The 27,467-nt window shown below is 39.1% G+C and overlaps 1 protein-coding gene across 5 annotated transcripts in view; it reads left to right on the top strand.

The window, feature by feature from the left end:
* The window catches only part of LOC124607465 (tRNA pseudouridine synthase-like 1), an 80,189-nt gene that overhangs the window by 20,193 nt on the left and 32,529 nt on the right, over window positions 1–27,467 (top strand). For 2 of the 5 annotated variants that reach the window (XM_047139808.1, XM_047139806.1), the window contains exons 3-7: window positions 2,699–2,816; window positions 2,900–3,010; window positions 18,923–19,057; window positions 19,149–19,325; window positions 19,469–19,709. In XM_047139808.1, the coding sequence (XP_046995764.1) occupies window positions 2,699–2,816; window positions 2,900–3,010; window positions 18,923–19,057; window positions 19,149–19,325; window positions 19,469–19,709 (782 nt within the window). The remainder of the gene's footprint in view (window positions 1–2,698; window positions 2,817–2,899; window positions 3,011–18,922; window positions 19,058–19,148; window positions 19,326–19,468; window positions 19,710–27,467) is intronic. The other 3 variants (XM_047139809.1, XM_047139805.1, XM_047139810.1) reach the window with 2 other exon arrangements.

The raw sequence follows: 27,467 nt of genomic DNA, 5'->3' as shown, positions 1-27,467 counted from the left end.
GGGTTACGTATTCTTTCCACATTTCCTTCGTCTCATCGAACTGTTGGAAGGGCGGAGGCAACAGCTGTATTCCTTTTTTAGCTTTTGACGCCTTTTGCTGCTGGGCTGCTTGCGCATGTAAGAGGCAAGAAACTGCTGACAGCAGTTCTGTTATTTTTTGACTCTGAAACTGAACAAGAGATGTTAGATGCTACTCAGCACTTAAATGTTGCTCTCCATGATGTGCCATGATTCCATAAATATGTCAGCTTAAGTATTTCAGTTAGTGTTATTCAACTGGCACACACACAAAATGAGGGACAAAGCAAGAATGTTTGAACTTAAGTGCATCTGCCTCTGGAACTCCGAAGAGGGATGCTTGGATTTCATTGGCAGTGGCATAATAGTTCATGGCAATGCCCTCGTGCCATGGTGGTGGCTGTAGGAAATGCAGCAATGTAACTGTCAGCGGGCATAAGTGGAAGTGTAGCCAACCGGATACTGTTGATACTGCATTTACAAATAATACTCCTTCCAAAATTGAACCAGATACTTTGTGCCTAATTGATATTTTGTGTAGCAAAAGGTTTAAGAAGCAGTTACTCTAAATACACATGCATTGTGAAAGCGATTCAGGTGTTATAGTTGTTATACCAAGAAGTTCCCATTTCCAAAGCTGAGTCGCTATATGTAACTGAATGAATTAGATCAATTTGCTTCCAAATAGAATTTAGTTATTGTTGAATTTCATTTTAATTGTACCTAAGGACAAGGTCAGTATTACTTGTTGAAACGACCACGTGTGGTTGTTAAACTAATTCTTCTGTAATATTCTCACCTGTCAGCACCTACAGTCGTTGGAATAGGAATTCTTGCATACCAGGTGGAATACTTTTGTCATGGCTGACTCTCCTAAGGATTTCAATAACTCTGAAGGATTGTAGTTAACTCCAGGTGCCTTGTTATGACTTGGTCTTAAAGTGTTCTGTCAAGTTCTTCTTACTGTATCATAACTTCCATCTTAATTTTATTTACTTCCTCTTCTCTTTCTATAATACTGTCTTCAGTTTTGTTTTTCTTATAGAGGCCCTCCATATATACATTTAACATTTCAGTCTTCCCTTCATTGGTTAGTATGGGTTTGGTATCTGAGCTGTTAATATACATACAGCAGCTTTACTTTTCTCCAAAGGCCTCTTTAATTTTCCCATAGGCAGCATCTATCTTTCCTCTTGTCATGCATTTTTCTACAGCCTTGCATTTCTTGTTGAGCCATTCCTCCTCTAGCCATTTTGCAGTTCCTTCCAGTCTTATGGACATCTGAATTCCCATTTGCCATTTAATTTTCTGCTTTTTTTTATATTGTCTTCTGTTGTCAGTTATGTTTAATATCTCATGTGTTATCTAAGAATTTCTATTGGGGTTTTTCTTTTTGCCTATTTAACCCTCTGCTACTTTCTGTATTTCATGTCTCAGTTTTCCCATTCATCTTCTGTTGTATTCCTTTCCGTTGTTTTAGACAATTCTTGCCTAATGCTACCTTAGAAACTAAAAACCTCTGGTTTTTGCCATTTATCCAGGTCCCATCTCCTTAATTTCCTACCTTTCTGCACCATTTGAGGTGGTGCAAGTGGTAAGCACACTGGACTCTCATTCAGGAGAATGACAATTCAAATCCACATCCGACCATCCAGAATTAGATTTTCCATGATTTCCCTACATTGCTCCTGAGAAATACCGGGATACACTCTTAGATAAGCCACAGCCAATTTCCCTCTGCAACCTTAAAATAATCTGAACTTGCGCTCCATCTCTTATGACCTCATTGTCAACAGGGTGTTAGACCCTAATCTTCCTTCATTCCTACCTTTCTGTGTATTCTTTAATTTTAATTTGCAGTTCATAACCAATAATTTATGGTCGTAGGCAACATCTGCCTCTGAAAATGCTTCACAACTTAAAAATTTGGTTTTGAAATCTGTCTTATATTTACATAATCTATCTAAACCTTCTGGTGTCTCCAGGTCTCTTTGATGTGTATGACAACCTTACATGATTCTGCCACTTGAAATGCTTCACAGCTTAAAAAAATTGGTTTTGAAATCTGCCTTACAATTACATATTCTATCTAAACCTTCTGGTGTGTCCAGGTGTCTTTGATATATATAACAACCTTACGTGATTCTTAAACCAAGTGTTAGTGATGATTAAACTGTGCTCTGCGTAGAATTTTACCAGGTGGGTTCCTCTTTTATTTCATTCTCCCACTCCTTACTCTCTTATTATTTTTTCTACTCTTCCTTATCCTGCTCTTGAATTTCAAACCCCAATCACAGTTGAATTTTTGTCTCTCTAAATATCTGGATAATTTCTCTTATCATATATTCTTTCAATATCTTTGTCTTCTATGGACCTAGTTGGAATACCACTGTAGTGAATGTTGGGTTTATATCTATCTTGGCTATCACAATGCATCCACAATAGTGTTCATAGTTATTTGCTTGTATTATTATTTTCTTATTGTTAGATCAATTTCCACATTACCCATATTTGATTTTGCATTAACTACCTTGTACTGACCTGACCAGAAGTTCTGTACATCTGAAGGGTGGACTCTTTTACCCAAGAGGATACAATTATCACTAAGCCATTTTGAAAAGATGCATGTCCTATAATGTCTGGAACGAATGAGACATATGAAATAGCTTATCTGTTCCCATTCACACTATTCAACATGAGTGTGCAGCAAAGAAACAAGATCAGAATACTGTAAAGGTCTGGACTCAGACCCTTACCATTTTAAGATGGGGAGGTGTGGAATACAGTGGTGAAAGCTGGTTAGTGCTCTGTGCACTAATGAAGTAGCATTAGCAAGACATACATTTATTTGATTTAAGTGTTACAATTATCTTCTCCACAGCTGTGGTGAGGGTAGAGGATGTAACACCCAGCCTTGGAATGTGCCGAGTCATCCACTTCACCACGTTTCCAGTGCCGCTGTCTCTGTTGCAGCTGTTCACGTAACACCAAGGTACAGTGCAGGGCAGTGGGCTGTGGGTGTAGCTCTTACATGCTGTTGCCCACAAGATTGTAGACCCCATTGTACTAGGGCTCTCTCGTGGACATCAAAGGGATGTGCTCAAGTAAACTCCGACAGAGTCTTTGTTGTGTTTGTTAATCCTGTACTGTCTCTATTAAATCCTTGTGCTCTAATACAAGTTTACTATTTTATTTTTTGTTTCTTATTAATACTATTTAGCTGCTCAGCAGGTATTTGATGCATTTGTTATTTGGGGAAATGAGTGGGTTTTATGTCTCAAGCAGAAGCAGAGTACACAAACTGTTAGTAGAACAATGGCAGCATTTGTAGTGGTAATTCTTGTAGTTGTGATGTGACATCGTTAATGCTGAATATGCTGGAACATTTGGTCTGTGGATTGATCCTTTTTGTGATGTTGTCATTTCATCCATGAGGTCAGAGTTTGAGATGTTATTGAGGAATAGTAGGTTTTGAGTTGGTAATACTTCTAATGTTTTTTCCAACCAATACAAGATAGGTTGGGATAACTTGATTGTGGTCAGACTGATGATGGTAGCTGGAAGGCAAAGTTGTGCTCCGGCTATATCAAAAGTTGTACTTTTTACCAATATGCCACTGTTTTGTAGTTCTACTGTGATCATGCCTGTGGGTTTTCAGTTTTTGTGGCAGTTAATGATGACAGCCCTGGGTGAGAAAACTGAATAAATCCAGTGTGCTCCCACACTGTGGAAATGTGGTCATGGGGGCAACACTTTTCTTTGGCACTGTGCTACTTCTGCATTCCCTAAGAACAACTGTAACCAAATTTTGATGTTCCCTTAGACATTCTTGTAACTCTGCTAGTCACACAAGGACATGGAAGTTCCCCTGTCCTGAATTAATAGTGCTTCCTGTGTTTGTACCTGTATGCACTTGCCTAAAGTTCCACACTTTATCAGATACAGTGAGCGGTAAAACACCGGTGTCATGTGATTGTACCCACTCTCAGAAATTGAATGGATACATGCAGTTTTGTTCTATCTGAACTGACTTTAATGGCTGCTAAATGATAGAACAGTGCTAGGTTCTTCTCAGTTAAGCTCATTATATGTTGCAATAGGGTGGGAAATTGTTTTTGTGCCAGGCGTAATCCTGGTAGGAACTGTTTTGGAAGTAACAGTGCAGAACTCATTCAGCTGTGTATTGCATGGTAAACCATTTCTTGCAGTATTGCTACTTCAAGTCTCTGCCAGTGCTTGCAAAAGCCCAGCTACAGTCATTCTCCCATCTAAAGTGCTTGACTGAGTCTGAATTCTTTCCAAGTTATAATTTTTTGTCCACATTAAACTTCTGGTACATTGCACCAGTGCTGTAATTAGTTGTCTTAGTACTCTCGTATTATTTAACACATTCTGTTCCATGTTTGACAGCGGTGTAATATCCCATTCTACTATGGTTTTGGTGGTATCCGCTATTATACATATTTGCTCTGCTGTATTATTTGGATTTTTTATTCTTCAATGTTGCTATGCTGAACACGGTTTTCAGTAATTTCCCCTCTTGTAGCCATTTCTCCTCTTTTTCTTCGTATTAACTTCTGTCTCTCTTCATATCAAGTTATGTCTCATTATTTCCATTAGCTGATTCAGCTCCACTCACAATTTCGCATCTAGAGTCTCGGCTCATAGTACTCATTTTGTATTTCTCCCAAGACTTTCTCTTTGTGCACTTCTTCATGTAGTTCTGTGAATCCTCCTGTAAACTGCCCATACATTGGAGGTTAATCTCAGTGTCCACTAGTGGTTAGTTGGTAGCACATCCAGCAGTCTGAAGAATTTAGAGGCTGGTTTTGAACTGTATTCAATACTCTTTCCTTGATGAAATGAATTATTAGGACTGTGATAACCTTCCTGGACATCCATGCTAGCACAGCACCTAAGAGAAAGAAACCTTTTATCAGTTCCCTCCCCCTTCCAACACAGTGCGTACATGTACAAAAATAAAAATAAAGTAGACTTTACCCAACTTATTGACCAATAATACTCAGGAAAACTTCTGGAATCTTATCATCAATAAATTCATAGTTATACTTAAAGATAATGAATGTACAGCAAATTATTAAAACAATATAAAAATCTGGTCATAAATACTTTTCATGCAACATGAGTGCATAAAGCATTTTATGTATCTTGTGGTTGCTGTTAGGAATATGTGTTCCAACTTTTTAGATGCTTTTTTGATACTTGGGTAGCTGATGGGACAGCTCCTTTGACTGGTTTAACCCTTCTCACATGAGTAACATATGTTTTTGGCAGCCGCAGTTTAACGTTTAGTTGCGAAGTCATTTCAGTGAGTTAGTATGGGCCATGTTATCTGTTAAAACTATTTGATTTTACCTTTAGGTGTATATGGGTTTGTTAACTATAGTCAGTGGCCATTTCTGTATTGTGGTTGTTTCCCTACATTGTGCTCCATCTGTACCTGATGTTCCAAGGCTTTAGTGTTGGCTTGTTTCACTCTTTGTCAAACCTCCCATTAATGTTTTGTTAATTCTTGTACTCACTCACTATCAGCTCTAAACTTGGGCTTTATCAAGTCTAAAGAAGATGGTATCTTTCTGCCATAAACCACCTCATATAGCGAAAGATTTTTACTGCTGTAGACTTTTAGAGTCGTATGCTGAAATTAGGTTCTTGTCCCAATCATTGTGTTGACTATTGACATAGTGGTTTAACATTTTGGAAACAGTCTTTTGCTCTCTCTCTGTTCATCCATTTACTTGTGGATGAGAAAAGCTTGTTCATAAAAATGCAAATGCAAATTTAAGTATCCAGTTATTTGTCATGGCTTGTGTTCCGGCTTGAAGTCAAGCGCCGGCATGTCAGGCGAGAATGCTAGAGCAGAGAGGGCTGTGAGACAACATCAGCCAATTGCACGCTGACCAACCCCTCTCCAGGACAACAGTGCAATGGCAGCGTCCTCTACACGAAGAGGACGTAAGCCCAGTTCTAAGAGTTTTACAGCAGTGAGTTCAAGAATAGCATCAAGTCTAGTCATTTTGCTTCTACTGTGTAGTATTATCTATGCTGAAGAGATTTCTTATTTTGTCTGTCTCCCTTTGCTTGCGACACATCTGTATTTCACAAAGTTAAGTATTGTAATCATTTCCTTTTGTAATAAATTTCATAAATATGATTTGCTTGAGTTGTTGTCTAGCGATCCGAGAGGCAGGATACAACAGCTTGTGCTACTGTGTAAGCTTGTTGGTTTGGAATTGCTACCATTTCAGTGTAGCAAGAAAAATGATCCAGTGTTATTAATATACAACTATATCCTGCAAGGTCCTAAAATATCCAGTCCAGTCATTTCAAATGATTTTTTTCACTTCTGGAAATCTTTGCAATGAGCATTTCCAATGACTAATGTCAGCCCTTTGTGCATAGAGTATATAGTTTTTTACATGCTGTCGCAGATTATATCTCCAAGTTTTCTACACATACTGTTTGGCAAATTTTGTCTCCATAGTTCTGTGACCATCATGACCTGCTAACATGTGGTCATGCACTTGTTGCTAAACTTCATCTCTGAATGCTGCCGTAATCACCACAGGTGGTCTGTATTTTGTTGATCATAGTTTATACTTGATCTGGAAAGTAAGCCGTCATGTGTCATGATCTGCAGCTGTAGTCTGAATGCGTGACAATCTATGTCAGCTGCCCGTGTCTTTTGCCATTGAGCCACATTCTTATCTAGTGTTTGCTGTACTACAATTTTTCTGCTTAGCATATCCATGTGTCTATCCCTCTTTCCTGGTTTCAGGACTACCTCATCATCATATTCACTCACTTTACTTTAGAGATGCATGGCTGTATACTTCTTTAAATTGCTGACCATGCAAATAACAGGAGAAGTAAGTAATTCCATAAATGACTGACTGCTAACATTTTCTTTTCTGTTGTAGAGTAATTCCACTCCATACTACTGATGCATAAGCTGCTGGATGTTCTTTACCATCTAAATTTTGACTGAGAATTCATCCGACTATACTACTGCTGGCATCACAAGAAATGATTAATTCTTTATCGAAATCTCGCCATATCAGCACTGGATCTGATATCAGTATTTTTCTCAAAGCCTCAAATGCTTTTTGGCATTCTGGTCTTCATTTCAAATGTGTCACTTTTTCTTAATAGTTGGTTTAATGGTTTGGCAATTTTTACAAAATTGTTGACAAATTTTTTATAATAACTGCATATGCCAGGAATGACTAAAGTTGTTTGGTTGTGTGCAGTGTTGCTAAGTCACAGAGTGCTGCTGTAAACCCTTTCACTGCTGTGGGCATACATACACATCCTATTGTTCTCAATGGAGAGATGTCTACAGACGTTAAAGTATCCTCTGGCGTACCACAGGAGAGTGTTGTGGGACCACTGCTTTTCACAATATATATAAATGCCCTAGTAGATAGTGTCAGAAGTTCCATGCGGCTTTTCGCAGATGATGCTGTAGTATACAGAGAAGTTGCAGCATTAGAAAATTTCAGCGAAATGCAGGAAGATTTGCAGCGGATAGGCATTTTGTGCAGGGAGTGGCAACTGACCCTTAACGCAGACAAATGTAATGTATTGCGAATACATAGAAAGAAGGCTCCTTTATTGTATGATTATATGATAGCGGAACAAACACTGGTAGCAGTTACTTCTCTAAAGTATCTGGGAGTATGTGTACGGAACGATTTGAAGTGGAATGATCATATAAAATTAATTGTTGGTAAGGCGGGTGCCAGGTTGAGTTTCATTGGGAGAATCTTTAGAAAATGTAGTCCATCAACAAAGGAGATGGCTTACAAAAGACTTGTTTGGCCTATACTTGAGTATTGCTCATCAGTGTGGGATCCGTACCAGGTCGGGTTGACAGTGGAGATAGAAAAGATCCAAAGAAGAGTGGCGCGTTTCACCACAGGGTTATTTGGTAAGCGTGATAGCGTTATGGAGATGTTTAGCAAACTTAAGTGGCAGACTCTTCAAGAGAGGCCTCTGCATCGGGGTGTAGCTTGCTGTCCAGGTTTTGAGAGGGTGCGTTTCTGGATGAGGTATCAAATATATTGCTTCCCCCTACTTATACCTCCCGAGGAGATCACGAATGTAAAATTAGAGAGATTTGAGCGCGCACGGAGGCTTTTCGGCAGTCGTTCTTCCTGCGAACCATACGCGAGTGGAACAGGAAAGGGAGGTAATGACAGTGGCACGTAAAGTGCCCTCTGCCGCACACCGTTGGGTGGATTGCGGAGTATAAATGTAGATGTAGATGTAGATTACACTGTTCTCCAGGAGGTGGAGACATGTATACATGCGCTGCATGGATTTTCCTGCAGTGCTATGGACTCTGTATGCGTCCTGAACTGTCAACCTCTCACAGCTGTGGATAAGTTATTTCCATATCTTGGTGAATTCAAAAGTTGCTCGAGTATTTATCATACAACATATGTGCCTCATTGCATGCTATCATTTACAAAAAATCTCATTTTGATATCCTGAATCTTTTATGAGATATGACGATTGTTATGACCACATGATTCAAGATGTGCAAGGATGTGAAGCAGTGCGTCATGCATGACTGTCCTTCGGATATAAAACATAACTCAAGAATGAAACGAGGTATCCTGCTCTCAATTTTAAATAAAATTTCGGAATTTTATCTACATTTCATTCACTTTGGTGTAAGCTAAAATGAACCGTACGCAAAGTTTATGCAATGTGTTTTTATTTCTGCAAAATCTTCAAAAATGCATCCAGTGTTTTACTTAATTTGAGGCAGCACAGTAACTATCGGATATAATGAAAAGAAATTCAGTCTTTTTCAAAAGACAATAACAGACAGTAAGATGTGCAAAAATCAAAATTTTCCACCTATTAGTTTTCTTAAACACAAATGATAAGTATTTCATAGCAGCCAGGAAGTCCACATAAACAGCACAGGACACGTCGTGCCCAACTTTCCATAGGATATAAAATGCAGTAACTTGAGAATGAAATGAGATATCATTCTGCTCTCAATTTAAATAAAATTTCGATGCCTTACCTACATTTAATTCACTGCAATGTATGAGATAAAATCAACCGCATGCAAAGTTTATGCGATGTGTTTCCACCTCTGTGAACTCTTTAAAATTTTGTGCAGTGTTTTACTTAATGTGATGCAGCCCAGTAAGTATAACGGATAAATAAAAGAAATTCATTTCTATATCTAGAAGACTGTAAGATGGGCAAAAATCAATTTTTTTTTTCACCCAATAGTTTTCGAAAAATTGTATGATAAGTAATTAATATTGGTCAGAATGCCATCTCACAGCATAGGCATCAGCATTTGGTGAGCAGTACGCTTCAGCACGGAATGCAAAGAGTATGTCTGCAGCAGAGAAAGGGTTAATTGGGGATCAGTTTTTGCACCATCTCCACAAATCACTTTCTGTAGGTAGCTAACTTCTGTCTGTGCAAAATGGCATTTATCTTTGTTGAGTATCAGATGTGCTGTTCATAGCCTATTAAATACTTGTTCCAAAGATTTTACATGTTCTTCGATATCATTTGAAAATACAAGGTCATTCAAGCATACCATACAAAGTAACTCGTCCAACTGTCTCTGAGATGTAGCCGGTGCACTTTTGAGTCCAAATGGCATTCTGCAATACTGATAATGACCCAGTGGTGTTGTTAAGGCAGTTTTTGACCTGTCTTCTGGAATAACTTCTAACTGATGATATCCACTTGTTAAATCCATTGTTGAAAAATATCTGTATTGGCATGTATTGTCCAATGTCTCAGTAATACTGGGGTTAGGATGTGTGTCAGTAACAGTTTTTGCATTCAGGTACCAGTAATCGCAACAGAATCTGCATTTCTTTGTACAATCTGGTGATTTCTTCAGAGCAGTGATGATGATTGCGCTCCAAGGACTATCAGTATGTCCTGTTATTCTTCTGCCAGTTGTTGATCAATGAATTCTTCCATCAGTGGACGCCTATGCTTCAGTACACAGTATAAATTTCTGTAAACTGGAGTGTTGTTACCTGTGGGTCTATGGTGTTGTGTAACAGGCATCACTAGTAGCAGACCATTTGTTGTAAACAAACCTAGAAATCATAGCAGTTAAGCTACCATTGCTTGTCAAACACTTCTTTGCAAATGATTCACTATTTTTTTTACATAACGCAGATGCACTAAAGGTTTGCTTGTGGCTCTGGTCATTGTATGACCTATGAAATCCTCTTAGTCAAGAACATTTAAAGTGCAGTTGTTAAGTATTTTGGCAGACTGACCTCATCCATGCTCACAGGAGGTGCAAACTTTCCATTTATATTACTAAGGCATGCTACGCATCGGCACACGGAATAGTGCATGTTATCTTACACTTTGTTGCTTTTCAGTGGTTCTACCACAAATAATAGCATAAAGAAAGTTTCATTCAGTTCAGTTGTACATCATAAAAGATCGATTTAAGCATGAAGCTTATCAGGGAAGTATAATTACTGGATGACATTCACCAACACGTAGCGACACGTCCGTGTACCCATGAAAACTCTTAGGTCCAATGGCTTCATGTTATTGTCACCTACTCTATGTAACCTGTATTGTGGAGATCGAAGTCTCTACCTACCTCAGATGCCCTGCCTAAGATCCCCTGTACAATGCCTAACAAGCAGCATTCCACTCCTACAAACGTATACGTGCAGTATTCCGTTCTACTGGAAATGCTTTCCAACGGGCAATGCATTTCAGTTTTGCATTTAATGGGCACTTTTTATGATGCTGTTTCTCTTGTTTCTTTTTCCTGCACTCTTACTGTATGAGCGACTCAACCATACTCGTAGCCTCTGAGTGACAACACTGCTTTTGCAGATGACCCTTATGTCCACATCTATAGCTCTTTACTTAGAAGTTGAAGACCCGACAGTCATTACGCACTTTCACAGCAATATTTATTTCTTCCACCAGCATGGTGATCTTAATAGCTGCAACCAGGTCAGATGGATTCTCCAACTTGGCTCTGCGTGTCATGTCAGTGGGAAAACCAAGTAAGAAGTTATCAAGAGCACTATTCTCAGCTTCAAGCAAGGTAACTGCATCAGCCTCTGCACTTCATATCAGCTCAGGCTTCTATTCGAGAACGATTCCACTGACTCATTGACCTGGTGCACCAAACTACTTAGTTTTACCTAGAAAATCTCGCAGTATTCTGTTTCCAGTAGTACTGGCTCAAGCTATCGGGTAGCTCCTGGATGTTTCTGCCTTACTAAATGCCCTCTGATACATTATGTATGTTTCAGCTTCACCTTCTAATTGTAAGCTAGTCCGACGTAAATGTGTTTCATCCGTCCATTTGCACAGTTTATTGGTAGCTAATGCATTATCCATTGTCATTCCAGGAAAAGGCTTCGTCAAAATTGCTGCTGATGGATTGAGAGGAGAGAGGGGTACAGTCGACACTGTGTTGGCTTTCCCTGATCCCGATTGCAACTTCTGTACTGCACCTTGTAAACTTTCAATCTGCAATATAGTTAATTTTCCTGCTCATATGTTTATACTCGTTCCTTTAAAGTGGTAATAGTTTTACCCATTGTAGCAGCTTGTGTTTGTACTACTTTGCATTTTCTACAACAGCTGTTACAGTAACAGAGATGTGGGAAAAAGCTACACATATATTATGCATAACAATCAAATAAATTATTTTCTGTGTCAGATCGCGGCCCAACACGATTCAGAACAGTCCTCTGCTAAAAGACCAAACTGTGTACATATGTCACATGTAGCTGGTACTGACTTAGTGGATGGCAACTAATCCCTCGCTAAATTACAAAATTTGCACATCACTGGTGTTAAATACACTTCCGTGGCATTTCCTCTAAACAGCAATAAGTCTGCAAGTTCCTGCAGTTTAACAAATGACACTTTTATGTTAGCATCAATGTCTGTACAATTCAACATGGCCCCACACAATAAGAAAGGACAACAGAAATATGCTCACTCACTACACTGCATTATGCCAGGATGGAGGTCCAGATGGCAATGACAATGATGCTGCAGACATGTTACAAGTATGGCAGCAGCAGCTGATGTAAACACTTCTGACTCCAAGTTGCAAGGGCTTGAGATGAGACCCTTTGGCTACAGGATGGCGAAGTGTGGAGTATGGTGACGAAGACCAGTTGGCACTCTGTACGCTAATGGAATAGCATTAGCAAGATATACATTTATTCAATTTAAGTGTTACAACGGGATCATCATCCCTTGCCGTGGCAAGGGCTGTGAGTCCAGAACACAGCCATGGAATGTTCTGCCTTATCCACTTCAGCATGTTTTTGAGGCCGTTGTCTCCGTCAAAGCTACTCACGTAATACTGTGCCTCCACGCGGGGCAGCGGGCTGCAAGTGTTGCTCATACAATGGTGTTGACCATGAGATTGTCAAGCGATTTTTACTAGGGCATTCTTGTGGACATTGAAGGGGTTATAGGTGGTAGAGCAGAGTTATGAGATGTCCTCTCCACCAGAGGTAGGCCGTGGACACTGGCATCTGTGCACAAATGCGATTTGGGGGGGCAGCAGCCTTAAGCACGACTCCCATATACAGTGACAAGTTGATGGTGAGCCAAACACCGCCAGTTTGACTATCAGCAAGCTGGAGGTAGAAATCCTCAAGACTTCACAACAGAAAATCAGACCTTGGCAACTCGCAGTTAACATGTTCGGCAAATCAGGTGGGCAGCAGTCTCGAAAGTAGAAGTCATCTGGCAAATGATAGGCAGCACATCACAGGATCTACATTGTTGCTGGTTCACACTGTAGTGTGAAAGTTGTTATTGTTTGACAGTAGTTCTCCAAATGGTGAGAAAGCAGACATTCAGATGCGTCATAATGTTAATGTTTGTTTTTAATTATTTTATACTTAATTAACTGAATAGTGGTTATATTTTTGTCTCCCATGCATTAGTAAATTTCCAAGAGACCAGTAAAAACAAACAAATCACAGTGATTCAATGACATAAGCTACAACTCATTCATGAAAAAATACTTTCGAATATAACTATATTTGCAGATTATTTTGCTGAAAGCAGTCAAATATAAATACGTCATGCATGAGGAGCATATATTTATGTTGTTGTCAGATGTTATCATCATAGGTACTTTCCTTGACACTAATTTTTTTTATGGAGTCTAATGATTCACCAATTCTAATACACAAATATTTTTGTAAATGTAAATACTTTTCTTCAGAAGTGTTTGTGTTGAAGATTCTTGCCATTTGTGGCTCAGATTTAGCAACAATTGTGGAATTGGTTTTGCCTGTGTTGGGAAACAGTTTTATTGTTGTTGATGAAATATTATCACATCTGTGTGGTTTATCCTTAAACTACAGTTGCGTTTGTTCATTTGGTACATTGAATAATGTAGGTTGCATTTCATATAGGTTTCCTGCATTCCACATTCACTGATTTGGGTGAAAGTGTAGCGGACAAAACTCTGCTTTGTTGGATAGATATACAATGTCTTTTTGTAAAATGTCTGGTCTTGCAGTGCTTACTAGGACTTTGCCAAGGAAAACAATATTATTCAGTAACTGTCTGTATGTTGCAAGAGAATTGTCAATAAATTGTCCTGAAATGCACCATTTCATATCTCCTTAGGAAACTAAATAATCACAAACTTGGTGTAATTTTTAGTTATTGTCAATTTTTATGGCACTACATACACACTCTATTGTAGAAACTATGTTACAAATCAGTGTTAACATTAGTATTTTCACTCAACCCATATTGCACTTGGAAGTGTCAGTTGCTGGCTGCTTGGCATGCTGCTATCACTAGGGGGGGGGGGGGGGGGGTAACAAAAGCAAAATGGAGTGTCATGACTGTTGGCATGGCATCTCCACCAGAGGTAGGCCATGGACACCAGCATCTGCTCACAGATGCAAGCCTTAAGCATGCATCCTGAATACAGTGATAAGTTGATGGTGTGCCAAACACCATCATTTTGGCTCTCAGCAAGCTGGAGGTAGAAATCCTCCAGACTTCACGACAGCAGATGAGATGTTGACAACTCACAGCTACTGTTTTTGGCAGATCAGGTGGGCAACAATCTCGAAAGTAGAAGTCATCTGACAAATTGTATGGAACACATCGCAGGGTCTGTATTGTAGCTGGTCCACTGTAACTGAATTGCATATGGGCTTATGAGCCTGAGTATTTATTAATGTCCATCTGAGGCAGTGATGTTATGTCTTGCCAAGGATGACTGTGTGTCCCCTCGTTTTCTGGCTTCATCAGCATCGTTTGCCGCCCTTTGGTGTCACAAAAGTGACTTTCGTTACTTGGTGGTTTTCTGCCATGTGAGCTGGCTGATGGGGGTTCTTGTGGAACATTTATTCATTCTTGCTACATTGTGCTGTGCTGTCAGAATGATATTACAGGGTGTCTACGAACCGGGAGATCCGGGAAAAACCCAAAAATTTTTTCATCCGGGATAAAACCTGGAATTTTTTTGAATTCCGGGAATTTTTCATTGTTTTTGTTCTTAGTTAAATTTTTGTAATTTTTACTGGTAAGAACCGATACTCCAACAAAGGATATTGCTGTATCCTGCTACAGCAGAATACCGTATTTACTCGAATCTAAGCCGCACTCGAATCTAAGCCGCACCTAAAAAATGAGACTCGAAATAAAGGAAACAAAATTTCCCGAATCTAAGCCGCACCTGAAATTTGAGACTCGAAACTCAAGGGGAAAGAAAAGTTTTAGGCCGCACCTCCAAATCGAAACAAAGTTGGTCCATTGTAATATTGGACACAATTTAGGTCGAATGAATGACGATACAGCTACAGTAGTTTGGTTCGAGTCGTAAGCTTAGCAGTTAAGTTTTACCAGGTAGCCATTGCTATGAGTCACGCGCTCCGTCCGTATTTATAGCCATTGCTATGAGTCACGCGCTCCGTCCGTATTTATACGGATACCCTTCCTTTTTCACGTGCTTCGTCTCGTTTGAATCGATTGCTTATTTTCTTTTGAGCTGATAAGTGCCGTTTTCGTTGTTATTGGTGTTTACGCCACTCTAAACTGAAAATGCATTACTGTACTGTGTCATGTCATGCATTGTTTGTCGCATTCTGATACTGCGTGTTTACGGCCTGTGGCCGCTGGCGGCATGGCTTGCTTTAGTGCGCGCTACCGCCGCTTACAATTTAATTAAAAAAAAAAAAAGAGAGAGAGAGAGTGGAATCGTCTCATTAGCAAAACAACGGCAAGAGACTGCTATTTGTTGTTACTTACACTGCTGCTTTCTTTGATAATTATCAACAAGAACCAAATAATAGACTGCATAAGATAGAACATGTTCTGAACGAGAGTTAAGCGAAAATTTTTCTCCGTTTGAAAATCTTTGCGGCCGCTTCTTTAGTACATCAAATTCTGCACAGGAATTAGAGTCACCTTAGATTTAAAAATCTAGTCAGTTGACGTGCTTCATTTCTGACTGTATCATTATTAGGCATAAGAATAATACGAATATAAACATGACACGATATGTATATTCTTCCGCGTTTGCTGTTGTCTCACTCTAGTTTCGTAGTTTATAAGCAGACAGGATTTAAACGAGATAGCAGCAAACACGAAAGAATACATGGCAAAATGTTTATATTCGTATTAATCTTATGGTGAAGAGAATACTACATGTGATTCGCAATTCAATTCATAAAAGCTCCTATTAGCAACCATCTCTTCTCACAGGTAGGAAAAAATTCAGAACGTAGAGTTGGCCATATTGACAAACATCCCAAACAGTCTTGCTAGTCGGATTTTCGTAATACATTGAAATTCTGCTACATTCGAAGATGAACAATACGGAATTTGTATTTACTTAGTTGGATAATGTATGAAAATGCAGTGATCGAAACTCGGGGCGGAGAAAAAAAGCTCGTCTTCCACCTTTTTTTAAATTTATTTACTGACGCAGAGGTTTTGGCGCCAGTATTTATCTTTGTGCCTACATAGCATGCCTGTGTAGCGCTACATATATTCGACAGCAGAAGTTAGTTGTGGCGGCACCTACCAACATTTTTCAGAACTTCCGCTTGCTTTGCACTCGATTCTAAGCCGCAGGCGGGTTTTTGGATTACAAAAACCGGAAAAAAGTGCGGCTTAGATTCGAGTAAATACGGTAATACTGCAGCAATAAAACATGAAGGAGAGAAAAAACTGAAATAAAACTTAAATTGCAAAGAAAATGCGCCACATACAGCAATATACTAGCAAGGGCCAGTTGTACAGTCTCTGGCTAGCAGCCGCTTTAAGGTCTATTCTGGAAGCAGCGCGGAAAACGTGTTGTACAAACATATAACAACACCTAACGGGAGAATAATCGCGGGATTACTAAACTGGTGATTCTGGCAGAGTTAGTCAAGTTAATCGGCGAATAAGCTTTGACACTGGCAGGAATAGATACAGAATTAGTGACGACAACATTGTTTGTTAGAACAAGGAAGGAGAAGAAATGGTGACATCGCTTAAATTATGGAAGAATATGACGATTTTAAATTTATTTAAAAATTTCGCACTACTGCTTTTCGATCTCATGCTTGAGAAACTGGAGCGTATGAATGAAGTGTAGAACTATTTCCTAATGTAAAGCTTTTTGCTTGTAGTAGCTCTAATAGGCATTTGATACAATTGACGGGAATGGGGGAAAGAAATACAGTAGAAGAAGAATGGGTAGCTCTGAGGGATGAAGTAGTGAAGGCAGCAGAGGATCAAGTAGGTAAAAAGACGAGGGCTAGTAGAAATCCTTGGGTAACAGAAGAAATATTGAATTTAATTGATGAAAGGAGAAAATATAAAAATGCAGTAAATGAAGCAGGCAAAAAGGAATACAAACGTCTCAAAAATGAGATCGACAGGAAATGCAAAATGGCTAAGCAGGGATGGCTAGAGGACAAATGTAAGGATGTAGAGGCTTGTCTCACTAGGGGTAAGGTAGATACTGCCTATAGGAAAATTAAGGAGACCTTTGGAGAGAAGAGAACCGCTTGTACGAATATCAAGAGCTCAGATGGCAACCCAGTTCTAAGCAAAGAAGGGAAGGCAGAAAGGTGGAAGGAGTATATAGAGGGTTTATACAAGGGCGATGTACTTGAGGACAATATTATGGAAATGGAAGATGATGTAGATGAAGATGAAATGGGAGATAAGATACTGCGTGAAGAGTTTGACAGAGCACTGAAAGACCTGAGTCGAAACAAGGCCCCGGGAGTAGACAACATTCCATTAGAGCTACTGATGGCCTTGGGAGAGCCAGTCATGACAAAACTCTACCATCTGGTGAGCAAGATGTATGAGACAGGCGAAATACCCTCAGACTTCAAGAAGAATATAATAATTCCAATCCCAAAGAAAGCAGGTGTTGACAGATGTGAAAATTACCGAACTATCAGTTTAATAAGTCACAGCTGCAAAATAGTAACGCGAATTCTTTACAGACGAATTGAAAAACTGGTAGAAGTGGATATCGGGGAAGATCAGTTTGGATTCCGTAGAAATGTTGGAACACGTGAGGCAATACTAACCTTACGACTTATCTTAGAAGAGAGATTAAGAAAAGGCAAACCTACGTTTCTAGCATTTGTAGACTTAGAGAATGCTGTTGACAATGTTGATTGGAATACTCTCTTTCAAATTCTGAAGGTGGCAGGGGTAAAATACAGGGAGCGAAAAGCTATTTACAATTTGTACAGAAGCCAGATGGCAGTTATAAGAGTCGAGGGGCATGAAAGGGAAGCTGTGGTTGGGAAAGGAGTGAGACCGGGTTGTAGCCTCTCCCCGATGTTATTCAATCTGTGTATTGAGCAAGCAGTAAAGGAAACAAAAGAAAAATTCGGAGTAGGTATTAAAATTCATGGAGAAGAAGTAAAAACTTTGAGGTTCGCCGATGACATTGTAATTCTGTCAGAGACAGCAAAGGACTTGGAAGAGCTGTTGAACGGAATGGACAGTGTCTTGAAAGGAGGATATAAGATGAACATCAACAAAAGCAAAACGAGGATAATGGAATGTAGTCAAATTAAATCGGGTGATGCTGAGGGAGTTAGATTAGGAAATGAGACACTTAAAGTAGTAAAGGAGTTTTGCTATTTAGGGAGTAAAATAACTGATGATGGTCGAAGTAGAGAGGATATAAAATGTAGACTGGCGATGGCAAGGAAATCATTTCTGAAGAAGAGAAATTTGTTAACATCGAGTATAGATTTAAGTGTCAGGAAGTCATTTCTGAAAGTATTTGTATGGAGTGTAGCCATGTATGGAAGTGAAACATGGACGATAACTAGTTTGGACAAGAAGAGAATAGAAGCTTTCGAAATGTGGTGCTACAGAAGAATGCTGAAGATAAGGTGAATAGATCACGTAACTAATGAGGAGGTATTGAATAGGATTGGGGAGAAGAGAAGTTTGTGGCACAACTTGACTAGAAGAAGGGATCGGTTGGTAGGACATGTTTTGAGGCATCAAGGAATCACAAATTTAGCATTGGAGGGCCGCTTTTTTCAGGATGACTGGCCTGCATTATTTCTGGATGTGGTATTTTAGCCTTTCTCCTATTGTAGTGGTTGTATTGTAGCACTGTTGTTTAAAAGAAGACTATATGTAAACATTTTAATTCAGTGTAATTTTGATTGAGAAATTGCTTTATGAGTGTTTGAATTTTAGTTTTGTTAATCATACTTGTCTCCAAAACTTTTTAGGAAAGCTGTAAAGAACTACTCATACATTGCTTATTACTGTGGACTCTCCACTGTCATAGACAAAAAAAAAAAAAAATTGTTTTACTGTATTATGTAAAAGAAAGAAAGCGGAAATGTGATCCCACATATTTTAATCTTTTCAGAACTGACAAAGGTGTCCATGCATTACTTTCATCTGCCCATGTTGATCTAGAGCGCCATACGGGTGGTGGGTATGACCCAGAGTGTCTGACTGTAGGTTTCAACAGGTATTTTGAGAAGGCCAAAATTGGACTTAGGTAAGGATTTGTGGAATAAAGAGTAAGCAAGGTGTTTTGGTACACTAAAAGAGCTGCTTAGCACAACTGTCAATTACTTATGTCCTTTTAGAGTGCAAAAGTGTCAGCTAGTCCCAGATACATTTCATTCAAGACATAGTGCAAAGTGCAGAACTTACTTGTATCGTCTAGCTGTGAGGAAACAAAATGCACCAACACTACAAAAGATGGGCTTCAAATACTTGGCTGAAATACCATTTTCTGAATGGAGGAGATGTTATTTTATACAGTAAGCCATTTTTTTATCTGCCACGGCAAGTAAGATGTCTGTACTTCACATTTAAATCAGGGTACTTTTACTTACTCTTTCAGTATTAATTGCGTGCAGTGGGTTGTAGCACTTGTAATTCTTTTTTTTTTTTGTTTCATGAGGAATCCAGAATTCAATGTTGATGCGATGAAACAAGCCGCGGCACTTTTTCCAGGAATAAAAGATTTCAGGTCATTTATGGGTGCTTCGCGAGATGATCGAGACATCAGGACTGTAAGAAGTATGAAAGAACTCTGTATCAAACCTGGCCAGCAATTCCTAAGCGATGATTATATGCCAAGTTGTAAGCATTATGATTTTTGGGAAGTAACGTGTAAAGGGCAGTCATTTCTGTATCGACAGGTGAGTGACTTTTCAGTGAATACCACAATGCCATATGTAGTGCTTTTGCATTTTGTTTTGTAAAATGTCAAGCTTCTCTATGGTTCTGATGCCACATAAAACCATAAGTCCCCATGTAAGATAAGGTACATGTCACGATCCATTGAGGGGATATCCTAAAGGATGTAGAACATATTATAAAACAAGACAATGTAATACCTATTTACAAAAAAGTATATATATTTGCTTATGACCCACTCACAGATCCAAAGTGAAATGGTTCTCACGGATGTGAAACAGGTCAAAATATCATAAACATATTTTTAATTAAGAAGTAGTAACAAACTTGTCACAAAATGTAAGTGTACCATATAGTGAGATACACATGATGATTCTTAGGCTATTGTAGCAATGCATCATCAAACGGAAAGTAAATTTACAACATTTTTGAGGTTGAATGACAAGTAAACTGTTTTTGTTCTATTGATTTTTGTTTATTTCTGTAGTTTTCAGCTTATTGGGGTATCTTCAGGAAATAACTGACTAACGTGCGCAAGGGCACAAGTTCTTAGGTAACCAAATATAGGGAGACACAGAATAATGGGAATGTTTGAAATGAGTAGTGGCAGCCATGGGCTGGTGGTGGCAGTGCGGGTTTGTGGCAGCTAGTAAACAGTCCACCATTTCAGTAATAATGGATCAGTGAAACAGACAACAACGTGCATTAGCCATAAAAATGTTTTATAAGAGCAATGATAGTTTGGTAGCAGTGCAGAGGGATTTCGATGTTTTTATAATTTAAGAAATCATGATGCCGTTCTGTCGAAACAGGCGTTAAAATGTTGAAGTAATAACTTTGAAGAGACTGGATCTGCCCTCAAGAAGAAACCAACAGGACAACCAAGAAGTGTGCATTCTCCAGCGAACATTGATGTAAGCGAGTCTGTCTTACAGAGCCCACGGTGTTCAATCCATAAGGAAGCAGCAGTGGCTGGAATGTCCCTGGAGAGTGTTTGCAGAATTATTCATCTTGATTGAAAATTTGACCCATACAAACTACAGATGGTGCAACAATTGAAGGACAATGATTACCAGTTATGTTTAGAATTTTGTCAACAAATGATAACAACAATGACAATGAATTTCTAAACAAATTGTGTATGTCAAATGAGGCACATTTTCATCTCTTAGGTTATGTGAATAAACAGAACTACCGTTACTGGGCAAACACAAATTCTTATGATGTTCATGAGCACTCTTTACACGGTAGTAAAGTGACAGTATGGTGTGGTGTTTCATAATGTGGGATTATTGGACCGTACTTTTTCACAAATGAACAGGGAAACACAATAACTGTCAATGCGATGTTACGGGGAGATGTTATGAACTATCATTACACCTGCATTGAACAACTTTCTAGACGTTCAAGAAGCCTGGTTTCAGCAGGACAGAACGATATTACACACTGCTCGGCAATTGATGGCATATGTCCAAGAATTGTTTGGCAACCATGTGATCTCATGATTCAGTAACATTCCTACCCACCTTGATTGCCAGATTTATCCATTTGTGACTTTTTGCATGTGGTGCTATCTTAAGAGCAGAGTCTACACAACTCAGCCAGGAACACTGTATAAGTTAAAACAGAAAATTTGGGATATAATTCACAGTATCCCAGCTGAGATGTTGCAGTGGTCAGTGAGGAATCTCAACAGCAGAGTACATAATGTATTCATACAGGCGGACACCATCTAAAGGACATAATTAAAAAAAAAATAAAAAAAATGATAAATGCCATCAGTGTTTCGTCAATAGCAAAGTTGTAAGGTATCAATTACAATGAATGCAATTTCTTTCCTTCATCACTTCTAGTTTTATTGGATTGTGGAAATGTTCCCATTTTTCTGTGTCACCCATTATTATAAGCAAAGATACAATCCACTTGTACAGAATGTTGTCAAACAAACTTGTTTTTTAATGTTGTAAATTACACTTTACACAATGGGCAATATTAAACTCAATAAATAATTACAATACTTAGTATTCCACATCGTATGGTTATTATGCTATAGTTTGTGAAGCCGTGACATTGGCTGAGAAATGTTTAACTCAGCCCTAGTCACTTATGTTGTGCAAAAACAAGTTTTACTTTGTGAAGTATAGTTTATACAATGGACAATGTTAAATACAGTACATTATTAAACTACACAGTATTACAAGTTATATTGCTTTAATGTTGAAGTTTGCCGGCTGGAGTGGCCGTGCGGTTCTATGCGCTGCAGTCTGGAACCGAGCGACTGCTATGGTCGCAGGTTCGAATCCTGCCTCGGGCATGGATGTGTGTGATGTCCTTAGGTTAGTTAGGTTTAATTGGTTCTAAGTTCTAGGCGACTGATGACCTCAGAAGTTCAGTCGCATAGTGCTCAGAGCCATTTTTTGTTGAAGTTTATGAGGTGTTAAGGTAAGGAATATGAAATTCTATTGTGTTTTAATTTTGTGTAGCAGTATATGTCATTGATGACCATCTGTCGGTTTGTGGTAGGTTAATTGCATCATGCGAAGCTTAAAATTGGGATGTTTTCAGTTGCAATTGATTATTTGGAACCAACTGGACATTTTGAGCTAAATGTTTGTTAACCTCAAGTGCTTCTAACAGGCCTAGTTCTCTTCCTTTATTGGCTATATGTAGCACTTCTGTGTGGACTTGGTATCTGTGTCCTTCCGTCAGCACATGTTCAGCAAAGGTGGAGTTTGACTTATGTGATCTCCAGCTGTGTTTGTGTCCAGCCTAGTTGCTATAGCCCTGTCTTTCTGTCCAATATATAGTTTGTTGCACTCATTGCAATTGATTTCATATCAAAAGATACTAGTTTAGCATTATGTGGGAGGTCTTTAATTTTGTTAATGAGGCCCATTGAATTTAAAATTCCAAACTCAGATTTATATTTTGGCTTGGTTTCTTGGTAATTTTGTAGCTTGGTGCGATTTAGGTAGGCCTTCCTTGTGTCCATACAGATTAGGAGCTTCTTTTTTATGTTAATCAAATACTTAGCTTTGTATTTGAGTATTATGCTTTTGTAAGTCTTGGTTAAGTTTTTAATTTCTTTGTTGAAGGTTTTTGTGGGATCTTTTGTGAGGATATTGTAGGAATTAGAAGTGAGGAGTTGTTTCACTTTCACAGCAAAATCACTTTTGTCCATGAGATTCAAAGTAGTACTTTTATCTGCTTTCATGAAAATGGTGTTATTTTGGGTAATTTTTTCTTTAGGTTGTTCTTTACACTGAAGTGGATAAAAAATCATGTGATACCTTCCAATATTATGTCAGACTTTCTGCAGAAATACTGAGCCATGCTGCTGCTATAGCAATCCATAATTGAGGAAGTGTTGCCATGCAGGATTTTGTGCATGAACTGGCATCTCGATAATGTCCCACAAATGTTAGATGGTATTCATGTCGGGTGATCTGGGTGGTCATGTCATTCGCTCGAATTGTCTGGAATGTTCTTCAAACGAGATGCGAACAGTTGCGGCCTGGTGACATTTGTAAAAATTTCATCATTGTTTGGGAACATGAAGTCCATGAATGGCTGCAAATGGTCACCATGGTGATGCCTGAAATGAGATATTTTGGCACACTCTTGGCACTGTGGATCTCGGGAACGATTTCTGAAACGGAGTGTTCCATGCGTCTAGCTCCAACTATCATTCCGTGTTCAGAGTCTGTTAATTCCCATTGTGCAGCCATAATCACTTCAGCAACCTTTTCACATGAATCAAATGACAGCCATGTCAATGCACTGCCCTTTTCTGCCTTGTGTACACAGTAGTACCATCATCTGTGTGTGTGCATGTCACTATCCCATGACTTCTGCCACCTCATTGAAGTGCTAATATTATCTAAATTATTACATACATATACATTACACATACAATGCCTTGCATTTTCCAGCACAGTGTTGGCAACCTCCTCACTCCTCAAGTAGCAGAAATCTTCATGGACCATTTCAAAAAACGGTTCCTATATAATAAACATCTCCAGAAAAAATATCAAATATTGGCACAGATATGTAGATGGTGTAATGTGCCTGTGGTCTGCAGCGAAAGACAATTTACACATTCCTAAACTCACAACACAAAAACATACGGTTCACTACTGAGATTCATGAAAAATTCATTAACTTCTTAGACCTTAACATAGGTATTATTACAGATATACATAGTTTCAAAATTTACAGAACATCCACAACATACATGACAACGCCTTCACATTCACAACAGCCAGTAACACACCAACATGCTGCCTTTCTATTCCATGGCGCATTGTCTTAGGACCATACCAGTGTTAAAACAGAGTTTTCAAACATAATTAGACACCATCAAATATATTCCATCTAACAGTGGCTATGTCCCTGACTTAACTGACAACATTCTACACAAGAAACAAGGAAGAAAAATATTTCCCTATGTGTATACTCCCTCCGTAGCAACAGTCACATCTAAAACCAACTGGTGTACTATCCCATATGCAGGAAAACTGTCTGACAAATTAGCTAAAACTCTCCAACCCTGTTATTATAAAACTTCATTTTACTTAAGATGCACCACAGCTCATGTCTTATTTGGCAGAAAGGACAAAACAGATTTATAAAGTAACAGTGATGCTTATAAACTCACTTGCAATGACTGCAACAAACTGTATACTGGTCAAACAGACGGGGCTATAGCAACTAGGCTGATTGAACACAAACACTGCTGGAGATTACGTAAGTGAGACTCCACTTTTGCTGAACATGTGCTGAGGGAAGGACACAGGTACTTAAGTCCACACAGAACTGCTACAGATAGCCAATAAAGGAAGAGAATTAAGCCTGTTGGAAGCACTGGAGATAAACAAACATTTAGATCAAAACATCCAGCCGCTTCTAAATGATCAATTACAACTGAGAACATCCTCACTTTTAAGCTTTGTATGATGCAATCAACCTGCCACATACCCACAGGCCGTCACCAATGACATACACTGCTACACACAATTAAAACATAATAAAATTTCGTATTCCTGACCTTGCTTACTCACAGACTTCAACATTAAAACAATATAATTTGTAATTTGTAATCCCCTCATGAACCATGGACCTTGCCGTTGGTGGGGAGGCTTGCGTGCCTCAGCGATACAGATGGCCGTACCGTAGGTGCAACCACAACGGAGGGGTATCTGTTGAGAGGCCAGACAAACATGTGGTTCCTGAAGAGGGGCAGCAGCCTTTTCAGTAGTTGCAGGGGCAACAGTCTGGATGATTGACTGATCTGGCCTTGTAACATTAACCAAAACGGCCTTGCTGTGCTGGTACTGCGAACGGCTGAAAGCAAGGGGAAACTACAGCCGTAATTTCTCCCGAGGACATGCAGCTTTACTGTATGATTAAATGATGATGGCGTCCTCTTGGGTAAAATATTCCGGAGGTAAAATAGTCCCGCATTCGGATCTCCGGGCGGGGACTACTCAAGAGGACGTCGTTATCAGGAGAAAGAAAATTGGCATTCTACGGATCGGAGCGTGGAATGTCAGATCCCTTAATCGGGCAGGTAGGTTAGAAAATTTAAATAGGGAAATGGATAGGTTAAAGTTAGATATAGTGGGAATTAGTGAAGTTCGGTGGCAGGAGGAACAAGACTTTTGGTCAGGTGATTACAGGGTTATAAATACAAAATCAAATAGGGGTAATGCAGGAGTAGGTTTAATAATGAATAAAAAAATAGGAGTGCAGCTTAGCTACTACAAACAGCATAGTGAACGCATTATTGTGGCCAAGATAGACACAAAGCCCATGCCTACTACAGTAGTACAAGTTTATATGCCAACTAGCTCTGCAGATGATGAAGAAATTGCTGAAATGTATGACGAGATAAAAGAAATTATTCAGGTAGTGAAGGGAGACGAAAATTTAATAGTCATGGGTGACTGGAATTCGTCAGTAGGAAAAGGGAGAGAAGGAAACATAGTAGGTGAATATGGATTGGGGGGAAGAAATGAAAGAGGAAGCCGCCTTGTAGAATTTTGCACAGAGCATAACTTAATCATAGCTAACACTTTGTTCAAGAATCATAAAAGAAGGTTGTATACCTGGAAGAATCCTGGAGATACTAAAAGGTATCAGATAGATTATATAATGGTAAGACAGAGATTTAGAAACCAGGTTTTAAATTGTAAGACATTTCCTGGGGCAGATGTGGATTCTGACCACAATCTATTGGTTATGAACTGCAGATTGAAACTGAAGAAACTGCAAAAAGGTGGGAATTTAAGGAGATGGGACCTGGATAAACTGAAAGAACCAGAGGTTGTAGAGAGGTTCAGGGAGAGCATAAGGAAACAACTGACAGGAATGGGGGAAAGAAATACAGTAGAAGAAGAATGGGTAGCTCTGAGGGATGAAGTAGTGAAGGCAGCAGAGGATCAAGTAGGTAAAAAGACGAGGGCTAATAGAAATCCTTGGGTAACAGAAGAAATATTGAATTTAATTGATGAAAGGAGAAAATATAAAAATGCAGTAAATGAAGCAGGCAAAAAGGAATACAAACGTCTCAAAAATGAGATCGACAGGAAGTGCAAAATGGCTAAGCAGGGATGGCTAGAGGACAAATGTAAGGATGTAGAGGCTTGTCTCACTAGCGGTAAGATAGATATTGCCTACAGGAAAATTAAAGAGACCTTTGGAGAGAAGAGAACCACTTGTATGAATATCAAGAGCTCAGATGGCAACCCAGTTCTAAGCAAAGAAGGGAAGGCAGAAAGATGGAAGGGGTATATAGAGGGTTTATACAAGGGCGATGTACTTGAAGACAATATTATGGAAATGGAAGAGGATGTAGATGAAGATAAAATGGGAGATAAGATACTGCGTGAAGAGTTTGACAGAGCACTGAAAGACCTGAGACGAAACAAGGCCCCGGGAGTAGACAACATTCCATTAGAACTACTGATGGCCTTGGGAGAGCCAGTCATGACAAAACTCTACCATCTGGTGAGCAAGATGTATGAAACAGGCGAAATACCCACAGACTTCAAGAAGAATATAATAATTCCAATCCCAAAGAAAGCAGGTGTTGACAGATGTGAAAATTACCGAACAATCAGCTTAATAAGTCACAGCTGCAAAATATTAACGCGAATTCTTTACAGACGAATGGAAAAACTGGTAGAAGCGGATCTCGGGGAAGATCAGTTTGGATTCCGTAGAAATGTTGGAACACGTGAGGCAATACTAACCTTAAGACTTATCTTAGAAGAAAGATTAAGAAAAGGCAAACCTACGTTTCTAGCATTTGTAGACTTAGAGAAAGCTTTTGACAACGTTAACTGGGATACTCTCTTTCAAATTCTGAAGTTGACAGGGGTAAAATACAGGGAGCGAAAGGCTATTTACAATTTGTACAGAAGCCAGATGGCAGTTATAAGAGTCGAGGGGCATGAAAGGGAAGCTGTGGTTGGGAAAGGAGTGAGACAGGGTTGTAGTCTCTCCCCGATGTTATTCAATCTGTATATTGAGCAAGCAGTAAAGGAAACAAAAGAAAAATTCGGAGTAGGTATTAAAATTCATGGAGAAGAAGTAAAAACTTTGAGGTTCGCTGATGACATTGTAATTCTGTCGGAGACAGCAAAGGACTTGGAAGTGCAGTTGAACGGAATGGACAGTGTCTTGAAAGGAGGATATAAGATGAACATCAACAAAAGCAAAACGAGGATAATGGAATGTAGTCAAATTAAATCGGGTGA

Source organism: Schistocerca americana, chromosome 3, assembly GCF_021461395.2.
Source record: "Schistocerca americana isolate TAMUIC-IGC-003095 chromosome 3, iqSchAmer2.1, whole genome shotgun sequence".
Classification (NCBI taxonomy): domain Eukaryota; kingdom Metazoa; phylum Arthropoda; class Insecta; order Orthoptera; family Acrididae; genus Schistocerca; species Schistocerca americana.
Note: the sequence above shows the minus strand (reverse complement) of the source record. Positions and strands in the feature narration are given on the sequence as shown.